At 45.2% G+C, this 26234-nt stretch overlaps 1 protein-coding gene across 1 annotated transcript; it reads right to left on the bottom strand.

Moving 5' to 3' along the window:
* On the bottom strand, positions 1-24991 carry LAP3 (leucine aminopeptidase 3). The gene is made up of 13 exons (XM_082462628.1): positions 24791-24991; positions 22311-22426; positions 20945-20999; positions 20375-20480; positions 18774-18933; positions 17296-17460; positions 14464-14622; positions 9681-9805; positions 8383-8471; positions 7395-7497; positions 2967-3046; positions 1037-1146; positions 1-578 (listed from the first exon to the last, which is right to left on the bottom strand). Exons 1-13 carry the CDS (start codon positions 24890-24892, stop codon positions 389-391), a joined length of 1560 nt encoding a protein of 519 aa, XP_082318754.1. The 5' UTR covers positions 24893-24991; the 3' UTR covers positions 1-388.
* Positions 24992-26234: the final 1243 nt, after the last annotated feature.

The following is a 26234-nucleotide window of genomic DNA, read 5'->3' on the forward strand; positions in this document are numbered from 1 at the left end:
GCACAAGAAGTTGGATTTATTGTTTCTGACAACTGCATAGCAACTTTTAGTTTGTTCATATTCCCGGCATCACAAATCTGAAATACAATTTTGCTCCTCAATTACAAACATATACTCTGAAAAGTGATTAGGTAGCTTTTAAAAAATCATCATTATTCATTTAAGAGAGAGTATCTTAAAAATCTTTGCCAAGCAAGATATTAGCTTTACCTTTATAAATCTCTGCATAAAATGAAAAACAAATCAAGGCATACAAATTTCATTTTGTTCTATGTTTTTAAATACCATCCTTTGTTTCCCTTAAAAGATTTTAAGCTATTCATTCAAAAGTATTCTGAAGCTCTACTGCCTGTTTAAGACAGAATGAAGGCATTTTAGAGCATCTGAACTAAGCACTGTCTTGACTGAACCGAAGCAGGAACTCAATCAGGGTCCTTGTGGGCCTCCCAGCCATGCCTTTGCGCAGATAAGGAACCTCATCTTTGTTGGTCATCACACCTGCTATGTCTAAATGCGCCCACTTAGGATGAGTCACGAATTCTTTCAGAAACGCTGCAGCCGTACATGCTCCTGCAGATCTGAAGAGGAAGACAACAATCAACATTTAACCCCATGTAAATGTGCACTGAACGTTCTATTAAGATCCTCCATTCTTGCTAAGTGGCTTCTATGACCAGAGAGAAAAGTCAAGCTAATGAGACCTCTTAAGATGTTAACCCAGAAATCACTTTCAAGATTTTCAGACATAGCTTTAAGCATAAAGGATAAATTCTTTTTCCTATGGTAATGACCATTTTGTGCATCTCATTCCCTTACCATTTGCTTAAAATGACCTTTAGATTTGAAAACATGAAAAATTTTGAGAACCAGTTGGGAAATACCTTGAAAATAAAAGACAGAAATGAGTGCTTACAAGCACTACATCAAAAGAAAATTGGACAGCTAAACCTTTTGTGAAAGGGGATTAAACTGAAAATGGTCATTCTGGCAACCAATGATGACTGTAAAATGTACTTTTATAGCTTACTTTACATACCTATATTTTCCAATGTTATTAACATCAGCAAGTTGGCAATCTACAACCTGTCTTGTGTAATGTTCAAAGAGAGGCATCCTCCAGACACGGTCTCCCGTTTCAATGCTGGCCTAGAGAACAAATAGGTATGCTAGTTGGCAGAGTAGATGAAGCAGGTTCTGACCTGTTACTCTAAAACATGATGCAATACAACAGATTCCAGAATTATTTCAGTTAGTTAAAAGGTTTACTTAAGAATTATAAAAGGAGCCAGGAATGTTGTAAAACAGTCCCACAAATTTGTAGGGCATTTGCTAAAATCATCAAACTAATATTATGGGTCTCAGTTTAAATGAATAAGCTGGTAACCTGTAGCACAGACAGGCTTTGCTGGTTTGATTAGGCCAGATCTCCTAAGATAAGGTGACCTCATTAATTCATGTAATCATTTACACATTCATTCATCCATCCATCCATCATCTACTGAACTGCTGAGCACCAAGAGGTGTTGGGGATATAAAGATACTTAATAACTGAGCCATCAAAGGGCCCACAGGCTAGTAGGAGAAATGGATAAAGGTTGTCTTAATACACTGTGGTCAAAGGTAAGAGCCAAAAGTGAAAAGTCAGGGAGCAGCAATGTAAGCTGTTGTTTTGAGACTTGAGTAGTTATCAGATGAACCCACCAAGGGTTGAAAGTAACTGCCTCCAGGAAAAGAGGCTGTAGGCTGTATAGACTGCTGACTGTTATTTCAATGTTTACATACATATAACTTTAATTTTTTAAAGAAAATTAAATTAAAAAAAAATCAAAACCAACAACGACATTGTGGACGATAGCGAGGGACACTGGACACTGGGTGCCTGGCACAGAAGAGAGGCCCCACAGCCTACCTGAAAGGAGACAAGGGGGCTGAGCTTCTCCCTGAGGCTGGGGACGGTAGAAGGGGGCTTCACAAATGGTGAGATGACAAGAGGTGAAAGGGAAGCAGTTTAGGGTGGAAGGGCAGTTTAGGACCTTAAACCACATCAAGAATGTATTCAGGGACATTTTGTATTTGTTTCTGCTGGCACATAGTAAGCTCCCATTAATTACTTGTTGAAAGAATGAGGTGCCAGATGGAGCTGTTTCATAGCTAAGCGGGATGCACAGGGTCTGGGCTTCAGGAGAGACAGGAGCTCAGCAGAGAGGTGCCAGCTGCAGCCAGGGGACTAGATGGGCCTTCCGGTGAGGACCATGCAGAGTAAGAACATGTGGCCCGGGACTGAAGGCAACCAAAGGGGCAGACAAAGGAAAAAGCTGGCCAAGGAGGCTGAAACAGAAGTCAGCGAGGAAGGAAACCAGAAGAAAAGATTATCGCGGAAGCCAAGAGCAGGGTGTCACCAAGACGCCAGAGGTACACACTGCCTCTGGACAAGCTAAAGGAGGCTAACAGAGCAGTGTCGCTGGGGAAAGCTGATGGCGGTGAGAGCGGGGGGCGGGTGGTGGTGACGGGAAACTGCTGTCTGGAGGAGGCTGCTGTGAAAGGGCTGGGAGGACACAAAGAGCACAGCTGCAGAAGTTGTCCTTCTCACCACCCGCGAAGGGACAAGGGACGCGGGTGAGCCCTATCGACATGCTCCCCGACTTGACTCATGACCCGTATTCCTTAAAAGGCCATTCCTTCTTCTACAAAGCCGTCCTTGTAACCTTTTCTACATTAGGGATATTTTCAAGTTATTTTCACTTCATTCTGAAGCTACTGGAGGACAGGAGGAATATGGTATCATACCCATAATTTTGGAACATTTTGGAACATTTATAGAAAACCACACTGAATCGAGTTTATTGAATTTTCATTTCAAAGGCAAATCTACAACATAAATATCACTTTAATTAAGAAATATAGCATTCTAAGGCTAGAGTAATTAAATCATCTCCATATTCTAGGTCGGTATGTGTTATTCTTACCTCAAATAGTTTGTTCCACAGCCAGGAAGAATTGGTAAAGACCCCGGTGGCACCAGACCCCAAAGCTATGTCCATGGCACCTGCAAGACACAGCCCTTCAGGTCAGCGTTCGCTCTCTTCCGGCGAGACAGGTTTCTCTGCCGCTGTGCAGACCAAAACTTTAGCCTTTAACCCTATTTTAATGTCTCCCTCATTTTAGAAAATAGATGATGTTGGGAAATCCTTGCTGTATATATAGCTAGAATTCACCTTCAATTATTAAGGAAAATGAAAAAAAAAGCAAACATCAAATATCACCAATAATCTCATCCCAGGGATAACCACTACATATTTTTAATATTTCTTTCCAGATTTCTTCTAAACTTAAAAAAAAAACACAATTAAGACTATACTGTACATGTCCAATATGTGTTCTTCCTCTTATGCTTTAAACGTTTATTCTTTTATAAACAAATTCGTTAAAAGTATCCTTAATGACTTTAAAAGTCCACTGGGTAGAGGTACGGGCATACCTCATTTTATTACACTTTGCTTTACTGCATTTTGCAGATATTGCATTTTTCACAAATTGAAGGTTTGTGGCAACCCTGTGTCAAGTAAGCCTATCAGAGCCATTTTTCCAACAGCATTTGGTCACTTCCTGTCTCTGTGTCACATTTTGGTAATTCTTACAATGTTTGATACTTTTTCATTATTTGTTATGGTGATCTGTGATCAGTGTTCTTTGATGTTTCTACTGTGACTCGCAGAGGGCTTAAATGATGGTTAATTAGCATTTTTCAGCAATAAAATATTTTTAAATTAAGGTATGTACACTGTGTTTTTAGACATAATGCTACTGCACACATAACAGACTACAGTGTAGTGTAAACCTAACGGTGACCCATATGTAAAAACCTGTGATTCCACATGACATTTGGGCAACTCTGTTTGGGTCCTTGTCCCTTGGGGTTTTGTTACTCTACCTCCCAATTACATCTCAAACCGATTCACTTCCCTTCACCATGACCGCTACCACCATCATCTACCACTGGACTATGGTAATACTTTAAAAAAACAAACAAAAAAACCTTATTGTCAAAAACTTCAAATGTACACAAAGCAAAGAGAATAATGTAATGGACATACAAGTAAGCATCCATTAACCACCACAAACAATTATCAAGTCACGGGCAAACTTGTTTCACCTATACTCTCAGACCTGACACATCATTCTGAAGCTAAACGCAGACACTCGTCCTTAACACACACACTTACACATCTGCCGGAGACAACCACCGAACGCCGTTCACCAGCCCACCTGGACTGCGGCGTCTCCTCGGCCCTTCTCCCTTGCACTCAGCACGCTGCCGGCCAGGGACCCTTTCACAGGGCAAATGTGATCTCACAGTCTCCGCTCTTAGCTTCCTGCTGCACTTGGCTCCAGACTAAATCCCGCAACACGCCAAGGCCAGCGGGGGACTGGTGCCTATCAGCACACGGGTCCCCAAAGTCCTCACCCAGCCACGCTCTGCTCCTCTCGGTCCCATTCACCGCTGCCCACACACACCCACCTCGAGAGGGGCCTTCGCTCTCCCCTCCTCCCCCCGCTAACGCCTCCTCCTTCAGATCCCAGCTCAAGCAGCACTTCTCAGACAAGATGTCTGACATCTCAGACCTGTCAAATCCCCAGATGCACAGGCTCTCATGGACTCCTTTTAACCCGGCTCCGCTGTGCTGGTCAGTGTGAGGATCTGCTGACTGCCGCGCCCCGTGGGACGCAGGCCTCACCTCTGTCCCGACCCACCTCTGTATCCCCAGCCATCTGCAGGAATTAAACACAGGCCGACTGTGTCAACAATCATTCGTGGCATCCCCTATATCCCAGATACTACAATGGTTGCTGGTTACTCACTGCCTATGGTCTGTCTATATGATTGCGGGGATACACACTCATTAATGCTTTACTTTTCAAGTTAGTGGCTTTTTCCATACTTATTCACTTGTCCTCAAAACCCTCCTATCAGCCCTGTAAGAGTCTTGCATCAGTGTTTGAATTTCTCAAAGGAAAGATGAGCACTGACTGCAAACAAGAATGTGATGTGATATCCTCTCTTAAAGGAAGAGAAAATGGGAGACATGAATATTTAATGTGATCCAACAGGGATCATGGCTCTAGAGATGATTTTATTACATACTTCAGAAAATCATCTATTTTCTACATAATTACAGAACCAGTACCACCACCAATATCAGAATTACCATTATCGGGGGTATACCTTCCATTTTCTTTTACAAGGCACTTTTGAAGCTGTATATTGAGGTGCTAACCCATCAGTGTTACCAGAATTTCTCAGAGTATGGAAGGAACATCAGAGCTCCAAGGAAGGTGCTGATGTCACCACTCTCGTTCCATCCTAAATCACAGGCATTAAGAAAATAAGAGGTACCATGACTGAATGGCACCCCCTGAGCAGCCGCTGCTCCTACAGTCTGCTACAGGCCTACCCTTTAAAGGTCAGTAACATCAGTCCGGTGTCTACCAGGCACAACAACCTGTATCACCTTATTTAATTTTCACAGGCACCCCTCCTGCCAATGACGTGCTATTATACCCCTTTTACAGACGAGACAACTGAGACACTGTCAAAGTCACATGCTATTAAGAGGCAGGACAGGGGACTGCCCTGGTGTCGCAGTGGTTAAGAATCCGCCTGCCAATGCAGAGGACACGGGTTTGAGCCCTGGTCCAGGAAGACCCCACATGCCGCAGAGCAACTAAGCCTGTGCGCCACAGCTACTGAGCCTGCGCCCTAGAGCCCGTGAGCCACAACTACTGAGCCCACGTGCCACAACTTCTGAAGCCCGTGCGCCTAGAGCCCGTGCTCCGCAACAAGAGAAGCCACCACAATGAGAAGCCTGTGCGCTGCAATGAAGAGTAGCCCCCGCTCGCCGCAACTAGAGAAAGCCTGTGTGCAGCAACGAAGACCCAACACAGCCAAAAATAAATAAATAAATTAAAAAAAAAAAAAGAGGCAGGACAAATTATTTTCTCCTTCTAAAGACTATATTCCTCCTCCTGCTATGAACTTGGGGTTGGAAACTGTTTCTCAACCTCCCCCTTTGAATCCCAGCTCCTGGAACTCAAGAAGGGGCTCAGTAAGTTATTTGGGGAACTAAAATAGCCGTCAACAGCCTTCAGCAAGGACAACGGCTGGGGTGACCTGAAGGCTCACCCATCCGGTTGCCCTTAGTTACTTGGAACCATCTTTCCCACCTTCTCACACCCTCAGGCTTGGGAAAAAAATAGGGGGTGGAGGGCTGTGATTCCTCATTTACAGAAAGGGTGTACTATCACCCACCTCAGCACTGCCCCTCAAACACCAGCCCCAGAACCTCTGTTGTTCAGCTTAAAATGTTTGCTGAACTGAAAAGGGAGACAAAAGACCATAAAAATACTATAATGCCAGCTTGAAAAAAGGATTCGTAGCATATAAATCTGTGGACTATTGTTAGAAACACATAAAAAAGAAACATGAACTGATTTCTCTTAAAGTAAAGGCTCACGTGACCAGGGGAAGAATTAAAACCAAAGGATAAAAAATGATCTGAATTGTAATCTTAAAAAAGGTGGAGACAGAATGAATCCCTAAAAAGAGAACTGTTGGATAGAAGATTATGAACACTGGGTTTCTGCAATAAGGCAATGCCCACTGTCGTCCCTTTAGGCATTTACTCCTACTCCACAGAGCTGGTGGTGCTGCCTGCCGCGTGCGGGCGCTGCATTAAAGAGGCTTTCCAGAAACTCCCTCCAGTCTTCACAACTCTGCGAGACAAACAGACTTGTCCCCAGGTACTGACGCTCGGGGGTGTCAGGGAATCAGCCCCAGGCTGGTGGACTAGTAAGTAGCGCAGCTGGGAGCCACCCCTGGGCTGGCCTTAAAGCCAACAAGCTTCACACAACACAGTACACGGCCCCGCCTCCGCTACATGAGGATCTTGCCACCTCCATCCCCAGTGTTTTTATTTCTGTCCAACCTCAAGTACAAAAGTTCAGAAAGCACTCAGGGGGCATTAGATGCATTATGATTAACAAAAATAACTACTGATTTTGGGATTTATCACTAATCTTTTCAGACCTGTATCAAACAGCAATTGTAACAGAAAACATCGCTTAGTATCATTTATAGACGTCGTCGCTGTGGATGGGCTGACCTGACCCACTTGTTGTTTCTTTATTTAAAGGTACAGCCTGGGATGTTTCAAAACAACAAGGCTAATATTCAAAGCAGTTTACAACTGCAGAACAATTCCTTTGGTGAAAGATCTTTGAATGCAAATGGAGCGAGCCAGATTTCAGCAAAATAGTGCCCTGAGTACAATGTGTGCACCCGATGCCAACAAATGAGACTTTCTTCAAACAAAAGCAGGAAAAGCACGTTGTCTGACCTGTCAGGGTGGCGGCATTGATGATGACCTTTGGGTTAAAAGTGTGCGCGTAGCAGAGCGCATCGGCCAGGATGAGTCTCCCCTCAGCATCAGTGTTATCCACCTGCAAAGAGGAAGGTCAAAAGAAAAAAAAAAGGGTAAGATGATATAAATAATGACTATAAAATTTAGACACTCACAGCTATGTTCAATTTAAAAGAAAACACTGGTGTGATGTTTGTCATCGAGTATCAAAAACATACTACCATTAGAACAGGAATAGTATATTTACTCTGAAGAGCAAATGTAATTTAATAATCCCCGTATCAGAGCTGATAACCAAATGCTGATGACTTTGGAGGCTGAAATAAAAGAGAAGTGTCTGGTTCACTTTACCATTAAGTTTATAACAGGAAGGGGAAAAAATATCAAGATTTCTGAAAACAAAAAGGCTAAAGAGTTTAAGAAAGATACACCGAAGCAGCAGCCTGGATCTCCAGACCGGAGAACTCTTGCAACTTCAGCAACTTCATATATATTATATCCTTTTCTTTTAAATAGAGGCTCAGTCGTTATGGGCAGTGTGTGTGTACATGCATACACGTGCCCAGCGGACGACCTGCTGCCACATCCCCAGATGCAGCAATGATGCAGAATGCGTTTTCCACTCGAATGAGTTGCTAAATGGAAAATGTTATCACGTCAAAGGTGTATCCAGAAAACAGCCTGCAATTTTACTGCTTTGCCCTGTTCTGCAGGGTTGGCTGCAAATTCATGGTAATTTGTGTGTACAGCATTCAGGAAGGAGGAATAGTAAGATAGGAAAAATAATCTTAAAGTTCCCATGAAGAAATACTTTTGACGGCATGAAAAGCTACTCATAATAAAGGCACTGCCCTTCCCTACATAGAGCCAGTGCTCTGCACCCGTTCAAGGTGTGTTTATGTGGCTATGCTGGGAGTCCTTCAGAAAGAGCAGAACTCGGAGGCTGTGTCTTCCACCTACAAACCTGTATGGTCTTCCCGTTCTTGGCTCTAACAACATCCCCAGGCTTGTTGGCCTTCCCGCTGGGCATATTTTCACAAAGAGGGGCCAAACCTGTCAAAAAAAGAATATATGAAGGAACATGGAGTGTGCTAGGTCCAAATACGCCACCCATGGGACCTAGGTCATCAGCGGGCCCTCAACAGATGCCAGTCACAGACACCACTTCGACCAAGTGATGGAGTTTAGCATCACCAGTGACCCAGGTGACATTACGTGCACCAGCAACAGGAAATACACGTCATTCTCTCCAAAGAAGTCTAACCTGATTCTATTGTGAAGAAATAACCAAATAAATCCGAACTGTAGAACATCGCAAGATGACCTTGAACCTTTAAAAACTGCCAGTGTCACGAAAGAAAACAAAGGGGGGCAGGAATAGGTTCTAGATTAAAGAAAACTAAAGAGCCATGGTGACCACACGCAAGGGGTGATCCTTGAGTGGCTCCAAGATTTCAAAAACAAATAGAAATAAATAAATGCGTGTGTGTATAGACACACATATAAAACAAACATTTTTTTGACAACTGGGCAGTTTGAATTTGGTTACTGTATCAATCCCTGGAAATGATAATGGTATTGTCATTACACAGAATGTCCTTGTTCTTAGGAGACACCAGCAGAAGTAATCAGGGGTGACGTGTCATGATGTCTGAGACTCACTTTCAAATAGTTCAGCAAAAATGGAGGAGGAGAGGGAGGGGGCATGTCAGACAGACCTGGACTGCAGTCCTACTTTCCCATGCAGTGGAGGTGACACTGGGCAAGTCATTCGACCTCAGTCCCTGCTCCCAGCTCCCCATCTAACACATGGCAAACCCCCAGCATTGTGTCTGGCATCCTGCACTACAAAAATCGCCTGCGTACTGAGCACTTTTTCTGTCCCAGGCATTTTCTGCATGTCGGGGCACTTAATCAGCCACAACCCTATGAGGTAATCGCTACTCTGACTACTGACTGAGCATTTTCCATTGGAGTAAACCGCAAACTTGACATTATGTGTCCCTGACTGCTAACCACTTTTTTGCAGAAGTAAAACAAATCAATTCTAATTACAGCCCACAACGCAGAATACATTTAACTCTGCCAGTTCAGACAAGATAACACCTATCTCAGCTAAACAAACATCTTCCACTTGATGAAAACCTGTTTAAAAACCATTTCTTGATCTTTTCAGATTAGAGAAAACCATGTTTGTTGTCTCCTTCTACCATTTGACAGGATTCCAGAAGCTCTCCAAGACACCCTCCCTCTCCCGCGCACCTACGATGTTGATGGGCAGGTTGAGCTTGGCAGCAGACACGATGGCTGAACAGATAGTGGCGGCTCCTCCCATGTCAGCCCTCATGAGGTCCATGTTTGCAGCCGCCTTGATGGAGATGCCACCACTGGGGGGAAAAGGACAATGTACCATGTTAATAGCAAAGAAGGGGGCCAGAACCGTTTCCCTAAAAAGAACGTGTAAGCTGAGGGTAAACTACCACATACAAACACCAAGAAATTTCCAAATTGGGAATCAATGATTTCAGCATTTAAAAAGATAATATTGTGGTTTTTATAAAAGACACAAAATAATTCCAGAAATACAGGCGGGTATGTTAGCTCATTTTATTTCTGTATGAATGAAATTTAAGCAGTGCCACTGGAAACATTACTACATCATGCAGTCAACACTGCTCAAACCCCATCTGAACTCCTGACACCCATGTAGATTTGTCTTTTCAGCAAATTTTATGAATTGATCAACTTGTTGAAACTGAAGGTCACAAGCTGTTGGGGGAAAGCTGACAAGCTCACAGAAGACCAGGAGGACCCCTTTCAACTCCTAGGAAGACAGGAGAGAACTCGTTCTGACACCCCCAAGGTGTGCTAGATCCTGCAGACGGCAAAATACAACCCAGGCATGAGGAAGATGCTAGCCCGAAGCCTCAAGACAGTGCCCAAACACAAGAGCTGAGAAAGGTTTCAATTACCAAGAAACCCAAGCCACTGCCCCAGACTTCTTGAACTAACTAGTGACTTTTCTGCTTCTGGTTTATAAGAATCCAGAGCCACTGGCTCTGCAGGCTGGGCAATGAGCCAGGGGTTTCTACTCTGAGTTCTAACTGGATTCTGCTACTGACTTGCCTTGGTGAGAGAGTCAACTCCTTGCTCTGACATCTGCTCACCTTAGAAATCAGATCCTAATTCTCATTCACCTCCAAAGCACTTGATATTTAAATCTATTTTTTTTTCATTTATTTATTTATTTATTTTTGGCTGCACTGAGTCTTTGTTGCTGTGCACGGGCTTTCTCTAGTTGCGGTGAGCGGGGGCTACTCTTCATTGTGGTGCGCGGGCTTCTCATTGCAGTGTCTTCTCTTGTTGCGAAGCACGGGCTCTAGGAGTGTGGGTTTCAGTAGTTGTGGCACGTGGGCTCAGTAGTTGTGGCTCGCGGGCTCTAGAGCGCAGGCTCAGTAGCTGTGACGCATGGGCTCAGTTGCTCCGCGGCATGTGGGATCTTCCCGGACCAGGGCTTGCACCCATGTCCCCTGCATTGGCAGGTGGATTCTTAACCACTGCGCCACCAGGGAAGCACTGCACTTGATATTTAGATGGTTGTCATTTACACCTAAAGATTATCCACTGGCTCAGAATAAGAAAAGAAGTACACTCCTGGGCCAAGAAGTCCAGACATAACCCCATGGGGGCAAGGAGAGCAAGCTGGTGCGTGAGGTTGTCCTTCTATCTACTTCTAGGCCACTTCTGCTCAGGGGGTTCCACTCTGTGTATAGGACTATCGTTCTAAATAACCACCAGTCAAAGGTCAGCAGTTATCTCTGCTCACCTTTTAGATTCCCCTCCAATCCATCCATTTCTTTTCTCCTGTGTCCATCCAAGTTGAGGCTACCACCGTCAGTCATTCAGATGTTTGCCTGGCTCCTATATATATTCAGGTGTCCCTATAGCAGTCTTACCCCTTCACTTCATTACCCACACAGCTACCAAACTTTTACAAATAGATGAAAAAAACAAAACAAGACAAACAAAAGAACCTCAATGCTTTTTATAAGCATATACAAAAATTCAAAATGGATCATAGCCTTAAAAGCTAAAACCATAGACTTATCAAAGAAAACACAGACTTGGCATAGGCAATAATTTCTTAAACAGGGCAAAAAAAGTACGAACTATAAAATTAAAAACTTATAATTATACCTCATTAAAATTAAAAACTGCTCTTCGAAAGGCACCACTTCAAAAAATGAAAAGGCAAGCCTCACAGTGGAAAAAAAATTTTTTTCAACACATTTGTCTGAAAAAAAGGACTTGTATCTAGAATATATTTTTAAAAAACTTATAACTCAGTAAGACAAACACTCCTATAACAAAGGGCAAAAGATCTGAACAGACACGTCACGAAAGAAGATGTACCAATGGCTAATAAGCACATAAAAAATGCTAAAACATCATTAGTCAGAGAAATGCAAAGTAAACCTCAAAGAAATACCGCTACACACTCCCTGAGTGGCTAGAACTAGAAAGACGGACACCATAAAATGCTGGGGAGGATGGAGAATAACTAGAACCTTGTACACTGGTGGTGGGAATGCAAAATGGTATAAGAACCTTGGAAAACTTTGGTAGTTTCTTATGAAGTTAAACATGCAGTTATTACACAACTCAACTCTCCATTCCTAGGTATTTAACTAAGAGAAAGATAAACATATATGCACACAAAGGCTTCTAGATGATGCCGGCTTTATTACTAATAACTCAAAACTGGAACAACCCAAATTTCCCTCAGCAATGACTGGATAAACAAATTTTGGTATGTCCATACAACGGAATATGACTCAGTGATATAAAGGAACAGATTACTGATATGACCACAACATGGTTAAATCTCAAAGATAATATGCTGGGAAAGAGGCCAGGCATAAAAAATTCCACGTAAGTGAATTTCTGGAAGAGGCAAAACTAATCTACAATAACAGAAAGATGACTGGCTGTCTGAGGTGGGGTAGGGAAGAGGATGACTGCAAAAGAGCATCCCCCAAAATTCCCCAAGGGAGCTTTTGGGGTGTCAGGGAAATGTTCTGTTTTCATGGCAGAGGTGTTTTGCTGCATGGGCGCACACGGTTGGTAAGCTCACTGAACTGAACATGTAATGGGTGGACTTCACTGTATGTGTAACTCTCACGTCATTCTTTCCCTCTGCTAGACACCCTTCAGTTACTTCCAACTGTTCAAAGTCCAACATCTAACCGGGCCCAGAACAACCCAGCTTCTGCCTATCTCTCCGGCTGTGCCTCGTCCCTTCCCCCAGTCACGTTCTGTCAAGGCCACTCTGGCATTCTTTCAGTACCAGGAATTTCCCCTCTTCCTTCCTACCCACAGCCTTCACCCGGCTCTTTCCCTGCCCTACACCCCGCAGAACTAACTCCCTTATCCTTCACATCTTAAGCGAAAACTGTCACTCCTTCTAGAAAGCCTTCTCTAAACCGAGAAGACTAGGTCAGGCCTCCTTGCTTAATATTCCCATAGCAAAAAAGTCAAGTACAGGTTTAAATGAACAATAAACTTCACCCTTAGCATAAATGTTTCAATTAAGACATTAGCCCATGATAGTATAAAACCATCACAATCAGCAAGACGTTTAAAAACAACTTTCATTCTCTAATTTTTATCTGCTGTAGTGTTCTATTTATTTTTATTTTATTTTTTTATTTTTTTGGTTGCATCACGCGGCTTATGGAATCTTGGTTCCCCAACCGGGCGTCGAACCCAGGCCCCAGCAGTGAAAGTGCCGAGTCCTAACCACTGGACCGCCAGGGAATTCCCTGCTATAGTGTTTTATAATACACACTTTAATACAACAGTATATGAATGTGACATAAATAAATATGCGTATTTTGAGTGGTATGAGCTCGAATCTTTTACTGATGGGCTACATAACGAAGATCGTTTGGAGACCAATGCTTTAAAGGAGAGAACGTGAACCAGTGGATGGAAAACACAGGAGGCATTACAATCTGCTAGTACAAGGAAGACCAGCCTGGAGGCCAGATCAGCCCAGGACAGAGGCATCACAGTGCCTAGAAACACTCCTGTAAGGGTGGGATTCATTCACGTTTCAGATGGAGTTCCTGAATGGGTGTAAAAACATACTAAGGGACATCAAGATTTTATGGAATCTCTAGCAGCATTTTCCAAAGCAGTTTCTATGGACCATGATTTCCTAAGATAAACATTCCCTTCAAAAGGAAATTAAGATGTCAACTATATTTATATTTCAATAAAAAAAAAAAGGAAATTTAGAAAATGCTGTATTTTGTACCCCCAAGAAGTCCTGTAGTTCAAACAAAATAAAAAACAATTTGTTTTATCTAACCTAGTTTTTTGATCAAGTAATCCTTTTCAAGTCTCACATTTAATTAGCAACCCAGAAACTAGTATTCAGTAGCAAATGCTTTCCATGGGAAATACTGACTCAGATCATCTTTTCCAACTCAGCTTCTCCCTGGTTGAAATAACCAGAGAGAGCTTCCAATTCTAAGGAACACTTATGGTTTAAGGAGATTAATGAAAGCTAGACTGGTCAGCAAAAAAAGTAATCTCAAGTAAGCAAAGGGAAGACAGCATGATATACTTGGAAAGCTGCCTCACCATTACCTACTTGGAAATCCTTAATATCCATACAGGAGAATCAAAGTGTATGATGGAAATATTTTAAGACATTTTAAACACACAGCTGAGTTTGACTTCCGATTCTATTAGTTATGGGGCTTTGAACAAATTATTTAACCTGAGTCATGGTTTCCTTACCTGAAGAATGTCTGCAACGCCTAGCTCCTAGGCATAAGATCAGGGCTAATATATGTAAAATGCCTAGTAGAGCTTCTGACACACAGTAGGCGTTGTATAAGTGGCAGCCTAATATATTTAAAGTTACACATAAGATCTGACCAAACACCATGCTTCTGAACCAAATTACACACCAAATAATACAACGGCATACAAAGCATTCACCAAAATACAAACCATGGATGCAGTAAAGAAGTACCTGTCAAAGGTAATCCCCTTCCCAACAAACACCAAGGGAGGTTCACTTGCATTGGGGCTGCCTTTGTAGTGAATTTCCAGGAAGACTGGAGGCTCTTCGGACCCTTTGGCCACACTGAGGAATGATCCCATTTCCTGTTCCTCAATCCAAGGCTTGGGTCTATAGGGCAGAAAAGGGAAAAAGTAAATACATGTTGCTATCTCCATTTCAATAACTTAGAATAACTCATCCGTGTGTAAAAAAGTATAACATACAAGCTCTTAATATAGACACGTTAATGCTTCAATTATCACCTCCTATCTGCTTTCTGTATATTCTTGGGTGAATCACTTGATTCTGAGTCTGTTTCCTCATCTATAAAATGAGATCAATGACACCTCCATCAAAAAATTAGCTATAGAATTACTAAGAGAATTCATGTATGGTATGCAATACAATGTCAGCTAATAGTGCATAGTCAATAAACAATTATTACTTGATTTTTTTTCCCAACCCACTCACATATTTCTAAAGTTTTAATTTAAAGATGAAATTAGCAAGGCTCTGAGACCATAAAGGGTACTTAAAGATAGCTGAGGAGTCCACTGATTTATTTTTGGCACTTCTGAAAAAGACAAAGCAACAACCAAACAACCAATCAACAAACAAAGAACCAACAAAACTACACTCCATTGATTAGACTAAACTACCTATTTCTTTGCTTTTACAGAATTGCTGGAATTCAATCTTTTTAATGTTGTCACACTATTTCTCACAGTTTGAGATGTCTGATTGAAGTGGGAAAACTAGTTATTACTTAATAAACACGGGATCAATGGGGGTAATTTAATGGGAATAGTCCTTAGTGCCAACCAGAAGACAGATGCCACATCGCTATTCCTCCTAGGCTGAAGGCCCAAAAGGGCTTTGTATTGCTTTCTGGCCACAGTAACTAGGCCAGGGGAGAAATCCTACCCTCCTACAGACAGACCAGAAACGACCTTATTCAAGGAACGCTCCTCCCGCACCTGCCTAGCCACTGGTTGAAACTATTAATCTAGGATGTCACTGTAGAGAGAGGGCCACCCAACTTCAGAGGGAAAAGACTATAAAAATGGAAGGTATGCCAATTAAAAAAAAAAAAACACTTCAAAAGAAGCGAGGCCGTATAATGTGGGCATTTTTATTCACAAACCCAGTACTTGATGTTTTATTAAAGTCCTGCCCTTCTGGAAGTACAGTCTGTATTTCTTTGATTTACACCCACCTACGCTAGAGCGCGTGTGACGCAGCTGCCTCAGTTTAAGGGTTACGTTCCGCCCGCCTGACCTGTCTCATCTCTGGCCGACTTCCCTTTGCTCCACCGCAAGCCATGCAGCTTCCCAAGGCCACTGCATAGGTGCTCCTGCCCCGCTCTCCTGTCTGTTCACGTCTAAGCCACCTCCCTGACTCTGCTTAGGCACCGCGTTTGCTGGCAAGCCGTTTCGACTCTTCCACAATCCTCCCTGGCTCTCTGCTCCTGTAGCGTCCCCTGCACAGCCATTTCCCTGCTTATTCCTTCCTGCAAGGTCCTCAGCTGTCTAAGCACAAGAACCATCGCCACCCACCTTTGTATGCTAAGTTCCCAGGCACACAGGAGGTGCCCTTACTGATAATGTGAGGCCACACAGCCACAATCTGCTGACACAACATAGCTCTGGTGTCTCCTTAAACAAAACAGCGAATAGTCTTTACCAAGACACCTTTGTAGAGACTAAACATTGCTACAGAATATATAGCAACCATTCCAGAAATTTTATCAAGCTCCAACACTACATTTTCTATAGATTATACATTTTCTTCACTCTATCTAGACCACAGGGGTTTTCCTGAAAAATGCGAACTCTACTCACAATTAAATAGTGAAGAATCCTTGTAAATGGAAGTGCCCTTGAGAAGCAACTTTGATAGTAAAGGATTCTTTAGGTAAAGCAAATATCTGTGGATTTACTTTAATCATAAATCCCCAAATACTCAGACTTGGTTTGCTTAAAGGGTGACGGGGAGCCTAGAGGGGCAGCCTTTTACATCTAACAGCCTGGCTGCTGACCATGGACCTCAGGACGGCCTGGGAACACCAGTTCTAGTATTTGATCTAGCTAATGGAATCTACCAGGTAGAGATTCTCATTCCATGCCAAGGAGGGCGTGCTCTGTTCTTCACTTATGTCAAAAAGAGAAAAGACAGAAAGGATTCACCAAAACAAAATACAATGTGCACACTCCTCAGAAAGGGGAAGAGTTATCATTCAATCCAGTAATTCAACTCCTAGGCACATGCCCAAGAGATCGGAAAACATACGTCCACATAAAATCTTATACACAAATGCTCACAACAGCATTATTCAGAGTCCAAAAGGTATAAACAACCCATATGTCCATGAACTGATGGCCAGGGGGAGAGGAAAATGAGGAGTGACTGTTAATGGGTACAAGGTTCCTTTTACGGGGTAATGAAAATGTTCTAAAATTAGCTGTGGTGGCGGTAGCACAACTCTGTGAATATACTAGAAATTACTGAATTGCATACTTTACATGAGTGAATTGTACATTACATGAATTATATTTCAATAGAGCTGCTACAAAACACACACACGTGTGCAGTGTGCAGTCACAACACTCTCAAAGGCAAGGCAAGATATGAGGGGAGAAAGCTCAAACTGAGCCCTTACGCCCACTTGTATGTGGCTGCTGGTGGTGACCTCACCCCTCTAGTCTCAAGTTAAGTCTCCGAACGGTGAGAGAGCTGGATTTTAGGATCTCTGAGGCTCCGTCGGGCTCTAGCATAGGAGTCTATGACATAATCCTGAATTACCTGATGTGGACGTCTGTTTTACTACTAGCACTTTTGAGATTCTTCTCGATAATTTCCGCAAATCTGGTTGGCGTCATCTCATTGGCAGGCGTCTCCATCAAGTGGCGCGCCAGGTTCTGCCCAGAAGCAAAGAGGACTCCCCTTTGCCAGGCCTCCTGATCCCCACTGGCAAAAGCAAGCACAAGGTCATCGTCAGACAGCCTCTCCAGAACACTGACCTCTCCACAGCCCAGCTAGGAGGGCTCCTGCCGAAGATGACAAGTGAAACGTGATGGACACAGGGACCCGGATTTATTCTTTGTGACCTGATCCAGGGGGGCAGCTGTTATGGTTTATAAAGTGCTGGAAAACACGACCCCCACTGAGCTGAGCTAGAGGAAACCTAGAATCCTCACCTCACCTGTTGGCCTGAGGGACCTCTGGAGCCCTCAATCTACCCCCCAAATCTGACGGCAGAGGCTTCCAGAGAAAAGCCTGTCTTACACTCCTCCAGAGTGTGACTACAGAGCAAGCTCCCCTTGCTCAGTCCTGCCGGGGAACTGAAGGCCTCCCGCCTTCCCCCTGCCTGGGTCGGGACCCTGAACTCCAACCCACCGGAGGGCAGGGCCGGCTTCAGAAGACAAAGGACGTGGGTGAGCTCTCCACGACCCTGGCTCTTCTTGTGCACGACAGGAATTAACACGGCGCATGGAGAGGCAGAACAACACTCATCACTTATGGGGTTCACCGTGTGCCACACCCCTGATGGGTTTTGTCTTGCGACCATAGAAGCCCCATGAAATCCGAGCCACAACTCTACTCAACCAATGAGGAAAATGAGGCACAGAGAGACTTCAGTCACTTCACTGAGGTCACCCAGCCAGGAAGTGGGAGCCAGATTCAAAGCCCGGCTGACTGGTCGCAGGGCCCTCATTCTTACCCACTACACCACAGCTGCCAACCACCGGGAGGACCCCCGCTGTCCTCCCAGCACCGTCTCCTGAGGGTCTCACACTGTCTGCTCCTGAACACAGAATAGGGCTGGAGGGTAGCTGGTGCTCAATAAATCTGCTCAAAGATGAGTCTCCCCACTAGACCAGGAGGGCGAGGGCAAGGGCCGGATCCCTGCACCTGCGTATCTCTGGCGTTTAGTACAGGGCCCGCAGGCGCTGGGTAGATGGAAATGATCTGCATCAAAACCTGCTGGGACCCGTCTGTCATCTTGTTCCCTCCCTCCTCAGGGAGCCAACCAGGTATGGTTTCCTAGGAACCAGCAAGCACGGAGAGGTCTAGAGAGTCGGGGGGGAAACACGCACAGGACGAAAGCCAGGAGCAGAACGGAGGCACAGTCACCAAACTCCTAAAATGGCTAAGGCCATGGGAGAGCCACAGGCAAGCTGCATGGCAGTGCCCAATGCTGAAAGGCAGGCAGCTCATGTCCAAAAGGCCCTGCCATCAGCACGCAGGGAATGGGCCTGGTCCTGGTTTTGTTCCATCACCTTCCATGGAGCTTCACTGACACGGCCACCTTCTTTTTCTGCTTCAGGTCATCATACTCATAAAGCCCAAGCACCGCTCCTTCCGCAGCCGCCTGGGCGTCTCCGCAGGGGTCCACCTCCACAGACGGGATCTCCAGGTCCTGAACCTGTCTGCACCCCGCTTCACAGGGACAGAGGAACCAGAAAACCAGAGTCAGTGAGGGACACCTCTGAGGGCAGAAGGCAGAGGCCTGGGGTGGGGTCCTGAGACAACATCAGGATTGGGGTTCAAATCCTGGCCCTGACACTTGACTTTTCTGAGCCTCCACTTCCCCTTCTGTACAGTAAGGACGAGCACACACCTCACAGAGGGTGGGAGGACAGACTGATGGACAAAATGACTAGCCTAGCACCTCACAAAGCGGGCCCCCAAGAAGTGGCTGCTATTACTAGTATCACTTCTGAAACACTAGGGTTTCCTGATGAAGCGTCCCAATCACCAGGAGCTTGCCAGATTAAAAATGACATAGAAGTGATAACACTGAAATTACACCCAAGGAACTGAGCAAAGTCCATTAATTAACACAACGTTTATTAAGATCAGGTCAGCAAAATCTCCCAAATAAAAGTTATGAAATAATCTCCGAACATGAACTTTGAAAGTACATTTAACAAGCACATATGATATACACGGGGTCAAAGATCAATCAAGCTAATTATCACCACCTCAGCAATGTTTTTCAAAGCATCTTTAACCACAGTCTCCGCGGTGAAGGCCTTGCCCTGCCGCTCAGCTCTGAAGAGACCCAATGGCACCTACCTCAACTTTTGAACTGTCCACGTGACAAACTGGGATAGGCATGCACCTTTGGTAACTAGTGATAAACAAGCATCCTGCCCTTGGCATCCATTTTCTCTGATTTGTAAATATGATGACTCCACATGATTTAAAATTTGGGCAATGGACTTCCCTGTACGCACAGTGGTGAAGAATCTGCCTGCCAATGCAGGGGACACGGGTTCAAGCCCTGGTCCAGGAAGATCCCACATGCCGCAGAGCAACTAAGCCCGTGCGCCACAACTACTGAGCCTGCGCTCTAGAGCCCGCGAGCCACAACTACTGAGCCCGAGCGCCACAACTACTGATGCCACCGCAGTGAGGAGGCCGCGCACTGCAATGAAGAGTAGCCCCCGCTCGCTGCAACTAGAGAAAGCCTGTGTGCAGCAACGAAGACCCAACACAGCCAAAAATAAATTAAAAATAAATAAAAATAATAAAGTAAAATAAAATTTGGGCAACACAAGGGCTGCATTACAAAAAAGGAAAAAAATCACCTACCAGGACTTTCTGGCAAAACAGAGCTCTAAGGCCGATACTGCAAGAGGGAACAAGTGGTCCTGAAACCCCCAGACACAAGCTAAAGAAATATAAAAATAAAATTCCACAAGCTAACCTTCTGTATCTAAAGTAAAGCCAAGCATGTTAGGTAAGGGAAACTGAATATCTGTTGAGAGTTATTTGTGTGAACGTGAGGGGATGGTGATGGAAAGAGGGGAGACATAATTTGACCGAGTGATCCTTAGGAAGCTTTACCAACATTAAAGTTCAAAAGTTAAAGAACCTGCTGCAGCGGCCCTGATGTTCTCCTTGCCTCCGTGCCAGTTTTCCTGTTCGTCGACTCCGGCCGTCCTTTTGCCGAGGCCAACCACCACCACGCTGGAGAAGTCCTGTTCCAAAAGATACACGAAATCAGCTGCGTCACGTCTTTAAAGCATCCACTTCCAGCACGAAATAGCACAGGAGCTTGCACACAACCCCCTAAAGCGCTGCATGGGACAAAACCCTCCACAAAGTTTGCTTGCTTTATTTTTGTAAGCCCTGTTATCTTGGTTAAATTTTATAACTGTGTGTTGCAAAGGGAGGGCGAGGATAATCCTGCAAATAACTCTGCTATGTAAGACAGGGCCACTGAACCAAGAAAGCCTGCAGACTGAGGAATACAAGAGATGCAGTACTTTTTGACAACAACTCGCCTCTTTACAATGTTAACTAATACTTGCGGCTTAATCCTGGGATAAAACGAACACATAATCCGATACAAAATTTTCTGCCCGACTGGTCAGTCACAGTACTTGGCACATATAGGTGCTAACTCAGGGTTTGCCACATAAACCTTATTTTCACCTCATACCTCATGCAGACCATAAAAGGTTCGGGTTTTGCCTGCCTTCAGGGGTGGTCCAGATCTGCAACAAGAAGAAACAGTTGTTTTAAAAATTATAGTTTGCTCTGCTCCATTGAGAAGTGACATAAACAAACCTTTAGCATTATTACCGTATGCTCTGATGCTTCTGCAAATTTGCTACACTTATGTTTTTATCAAATACAGAATTCTCTCAGGCCAGATTTCTCAGATGCAGCACATCTAATTCTATCTCAAAACCTTCCAGATTAGATTTAATGCCAACTACAGAAAGCGATGCTGTGGATGGGTAATGTAGGGGAGAGCTGAGCACTGGATGGAGGCTGACCTCGATCTTAAACCTCATAAAAGACGCAAGACACCAACCTAAGTGGCTGACTTGACCGCAGTGTGTTCAACCTGGAGGTTTTTTGTGATTTATCTACAGATGGGATACCGGGCAATTTAAAAACAAAGCAGGTGGCAACGCACAATTACAGCCTGAGGACTGGATGCCCTGGTACCTCGCAGTCAGGAAGGCCAGGCTGTTCTGTACTCGTACAGGTTAGCTTTGGGGTTAATGAATTAATCAAGGCAGTTGAGAGAGCTGCCTACTGGTGAAGGACTGGTAAATTGACAGGCGATGCAAATTCTGTCATTCAATAATTAGACAATTACTCTAACTATTAGACTACACCTATCAGATGCTAATAGGCTATCTGTAATCCAAATAATATACAGTTGCAGTGGCCTATGCTGTCACCTCTGTTTCTGTTAAACGTGGCCCACAGCTCAGAAGGACTTGGAAACCCCAATGTTTTCCTACCTTCCCCAGACCCTGGCTAATCAAGAGTGGTTAGAATCTCAGGCCCCACTCAGATTTACTGGACTGGAATGTGCATTCTAACTACACCCCCAGGCGATTCGCGTGTCCTTTAAGATCTGAGAAGCCCTTGAAACTCAAGGCTTACAGCCTCCTCAGGCTATTCTGAACCAGCCCAGGCTGTTCCCCCCAAGTGAAGGGGAGTTAAAGAGGTAGAGAGATGGAAGGTGGGAAGGGGGTGGGGAGAAACAAACTGGAGCCAGGAGGGTGGGCTGAGGAAATAGGGTACTTTCCACATCCTCCTGGGTCAGCCTCTCACATAAGTTTGTGATTTGGCTGAAGCAGCCTGACTTCCCAGAACTGTGGACCCACCCAATACTGAACCTGAAGTACCAATGTGCATGCCACAGACACATACTTTCACTTCCACTGAGAAGATCCCAGCCAGTGCACTTCTGTGCATTTTCATCCACTAATAATAAAGCACAGAAAAGATATTCTCTTTCACTTTCAGGGCATTTTAAAAACTGGAACCCACAGATGAATACTTACATGTTCAAGATTTCTCTCAGCTTTCCAGACACCAATTTATTAAAATTCTCTCCTGCGCTTGTAAACTGGGGCACATCATCTTCTTTTTCTTTGCTATAGATTCCTAAAACAAGGCCCTGAAAACAAGAGAAAAGGTGAATATAATTAGAGTAGATCCCTGAGAGGGACTCAAGGGTTCCCAAATTCCAGAAAGAGCTAATCATTTCAAGAAAACCGTGTCCCCCTCAAGGACAGAAGAACAAGGCCAAAACAGCAGCAGGTGCTGGGCAGTCAGCTATACTCACATCCTGCCTAAATGTTTCAAACTCCTGCCGATGCAAGAGCGCAATTACTACCTGTCCTGGTCTTGATGGTCCCTCCCAAGAGCTTTCACAACATAGAGGGCTTCCTTCACTTTCAAATAAAGAAGAGCAGAAAGGTGCTTTAAGAAAACAATTCCATTTGTAACAAAGTCAGATCTGGAAGGGGTTCAGAACACGCCACCCCAAAATATGCCACTCTGGCATATTGATTACTTTGAGGTGCAGGCAGCTGAGAAAAAGCAGATGCAGGAAGGGCTCTCTGACGGCCCACCACCCCGCCCTTCCTATCTAAAAGCTGGTCATAAAATTTCCCATGAGAAAGCTTCTCTCCCTGTACCAGGAAGAGAATATTCTTATCATCATAGACTGGGAGTCAACACCGAACAAACCTACTAAAATAACCCTTATCCCCCCTTCGTTTCCCCCATATATTTCCCAGTCCCTGTCTCTCAACTTACTGCCCCCAGGCTCCTTTGCCTTATCACATTCCCACAATTCCCCCGTCTCTGTTTAAAAAGGTATATAAGCTTTCGGGTCTATAGGCTTCTTCGGGTCTTCATTTCCCTTTTGAAGATTCCCATGTACACATAAAAATATGAAATAAAACTTGTATGCCTTTCTCCTGTTAATCTGTTTTATGTCCATTTCATTCTTAGGTGCAGCCCTAGAATCTTGGAGAGTAGAAGTAAGTTTTTCCTCCCCTACAAGTTTCAAATGCAAATCTGCAATACTCTGGGATGTCATCCTAATAAAGTCAATGGCTGCACTTGCCAATACTAACAAGTACTCTGGCCAACTCATAGGCTGGAAGAAAGGAAAAGGATGCACCTTCACCGGGAGGGTCGGGCCAGAGCATTCTGTCCAGCACTTAGTGGCTTATCCTTTCATCTCCTTAAGCTCCAGGCCCCAAACAACTGAAATAAGGAAGTAAACCTAGGAATCATTATTCGCCTTTGCACAGCAATTTATGACTTTAAAAATGTGTTCTGACTTAGGGCACCTCTGTGAGGTGGAAAGAACAAGTAGTCTTCTTCGCATCTGATGGATAAGGAAACTGAAACCTGGTTTCACATACTAGCCCGTGTGCAACAGAACTGGTCAAGAATCCGGATGCCTTCTCTCAGGTCCTCTGTCCTTTCTACAGAATCACACTGGTACTTAGACCAAATCATGTCCTGTCCTTTCCATCAAAGAAAATAGGCTTCCTCGGGGTTGGTAACCTTCCCAGGTTCAAACTTACCTAGATTGCCCACTGTCTGGGATTCCAGGGAACCAAGTAGGGAACTGATCAGACAGAAAACGGATGTTACCTGAGTAGGATCTATTTCCATAGTGTTGAACAGACTAGGGAACAAGCTTCTGGTCCCTCGGCCATCTGTGATTCAGGGAGAGGCCTGAGCTCAAGCCCCACCTAGAATACCCCTAGCCAGGCACAGTCCTTCTGGTCCTCAAGCATGACTCCCACACATGTGCTCCTCCCGCCAAGCCGTTCCCCTTTTCCAGATCCCCCACGACGGAATAGTGACCCTCTTCACAATGTTTTGGAGCTCAGTTAGATGGAGGAGGCGCTTCTTCTGCAGGACACTTCTAATCTCACGAACAGATGGGTCTCCCTGCAAAGCCCTTTTCCCTAGAGAGACATTTTTCTCCAGAAACGCTTCTAGTCAGTTTACTCCCTGAGAGCCTGTGTTTTTCTGGCCTTTAATTTCAGCGGGGGAGGGAGGTCTTGGTGTGGAACCCGGGGCCAGTGATTGGCCGACTCTGGGATCCTAGAGGGCATTTCACCTCACCAAACTTGGGCATCCTCCTAGCTAAGGTGGGAACAATCCTGGCGCCTAAAATAATGAAATAAGGGCACGGCACAGAGTGGGAGCTCAGGAAACGGGAGCTACGGCTATCATTCCCTCGCGCGCAGAGTTCGGGTCCTAGCACTTTCAAGCAAGAGAAGAAAGAGCGCATCCTCGGCACTAGCCGGCTGGAGAATACTGGGGGGTCTGCAGCCCCGCGCAGCCCGCTGCCAACGCCGAGCTCCGCAAAGACACGAAACGTTTCTTTCTAGCCAATGTCTGTAACTCGGCTCAGAAGCCCGGAACAACGCGGCCTTGACCCGCCCCAAAGTCCCCGTGGCCCGCGGGCAGGACTCTCGCGGCGGCCCCGGAGCGAGCCGCGGCCTCTCACCTTCGTCATGTCTGCGGCGGCTGGACCGGGTCCCCAGAAATGCTTCACGCTCAGATGTCGGACGGCGAGTCTCGCGGCAGCCGGAAGAGGCAGCAAGAACATCTTTTCGGCTCGGCCCCCCCGCACCGCCCTCCACCGAGCACGTGGCGCAAGGAGGGCGAGTGCGCGCCTGGGAGCCCAGCTTTCCGGGGCGGGGAAAAGGGGGGGAAGGTGGGCGGAGGGCGCGCGCCTAGGGGGCGGGGAAGGTGCCAGGGGGCGTGGCGGGCGTGCGCCAGGGGCGTGGCGGGAGGGCGTCGGGGGGCGGGGCTGTCGGGGGAGGGCCGGCGCGGGCGCGGACGAGCATGCGTGCGCCCAAGGGGCGGGGCGGGCCGACTGGGCGGTACTGGGATAGACGCGAGACTGTGGCGGGCGCTCAGGGCGTGCACGTGCGGACTGAGACGAAGAGGCGGGGCTCTTGGAGGAACTCTATAGAGAGGGGCGGAGTCGCTGTTATGCTGTACCACGAGGGGCGGGGACGGAGGCGGGGTACCGCGGAGAAAGGGTGGAAGCAGCTTTGTAGCAGAGCTCTAACTAGGTAGTGAAGACCTTCCTACTGAGTAATTTTTATTACTTTCCTTTTCTTGAACTTTTTTTGAACTTCCATCTGGTCCAAAGGTTCAACATGGTAAGGCAGTTAGCCCAAATACTGTTTTTTGAAAAGAGAAGCTTTACGAATAGCGCTCAATGTTTTAATATATATATTTTAAAGGGGTCTTACATTTTTTATTGTAAAAAGATACACGGTTGAATGGAACTTGGAGAACACGATGAAGTACAAAGAGGGATACGAAAGCCGTCCTTAATGTTACACCAGTATCTGAACCCAATTTTAGCTGGATCTTTGATTTTAGCTAGGGGCGCGGGGTAGGCGGGGTCCCCAACTGAAGTGAGTCAAGTCCTGGTCTCAGTCGCGGGAAGGAGAGAATGTCTATTTCACTGAGCAAGGACTGGACGCAGTAGAGATTTGACTGTCCATTCCTGAAGGTTGGGCAAGTTGGGGGTGGTAGGTCCTCTTTGACTTCCTTTAGATAGTTGAAGAGGAATTGCATCATAAACTCAACAAAATTCACCTATGTTCATTTAAGAGAAATTTTGTATTCACGTTATAGCTGTTTTCTCGTTCCAACGAACTCATGCTGCAGTTTCCATAACCAGAAATTCGCTAAAACGTGTCCCCCAACCTTCTGTGTGAGTGGAGAGGAGGAGGGCTGTGTGAGCTTCAGAGGTGACAGTGCTGCAGAGCTATAGGTTACTTTTGTGACTATCTCCTTTTAGCAAATTCTGTTCCCTGCATTTTATTTATTTGCTGCTCCTGCCAGGGAGAATTTGCTTCCAGACATAGCCTCATTTACTTTTCTCTTTGCTTCAAGGACCGCACCATTTACATTTTCACATGCCTAACAGA

Source organism: Balaenoptera physalus (assembly GCF_965194825.1).
Source record: "Balaenoptera physalus genome assembly, chromosome: 5".
NCBI lineage: Eukaryota > Metazoa > Chordata > Mammalia > Artiodactyla > Balaenopteridae > Balaenoptera > Balaenoptera physalus.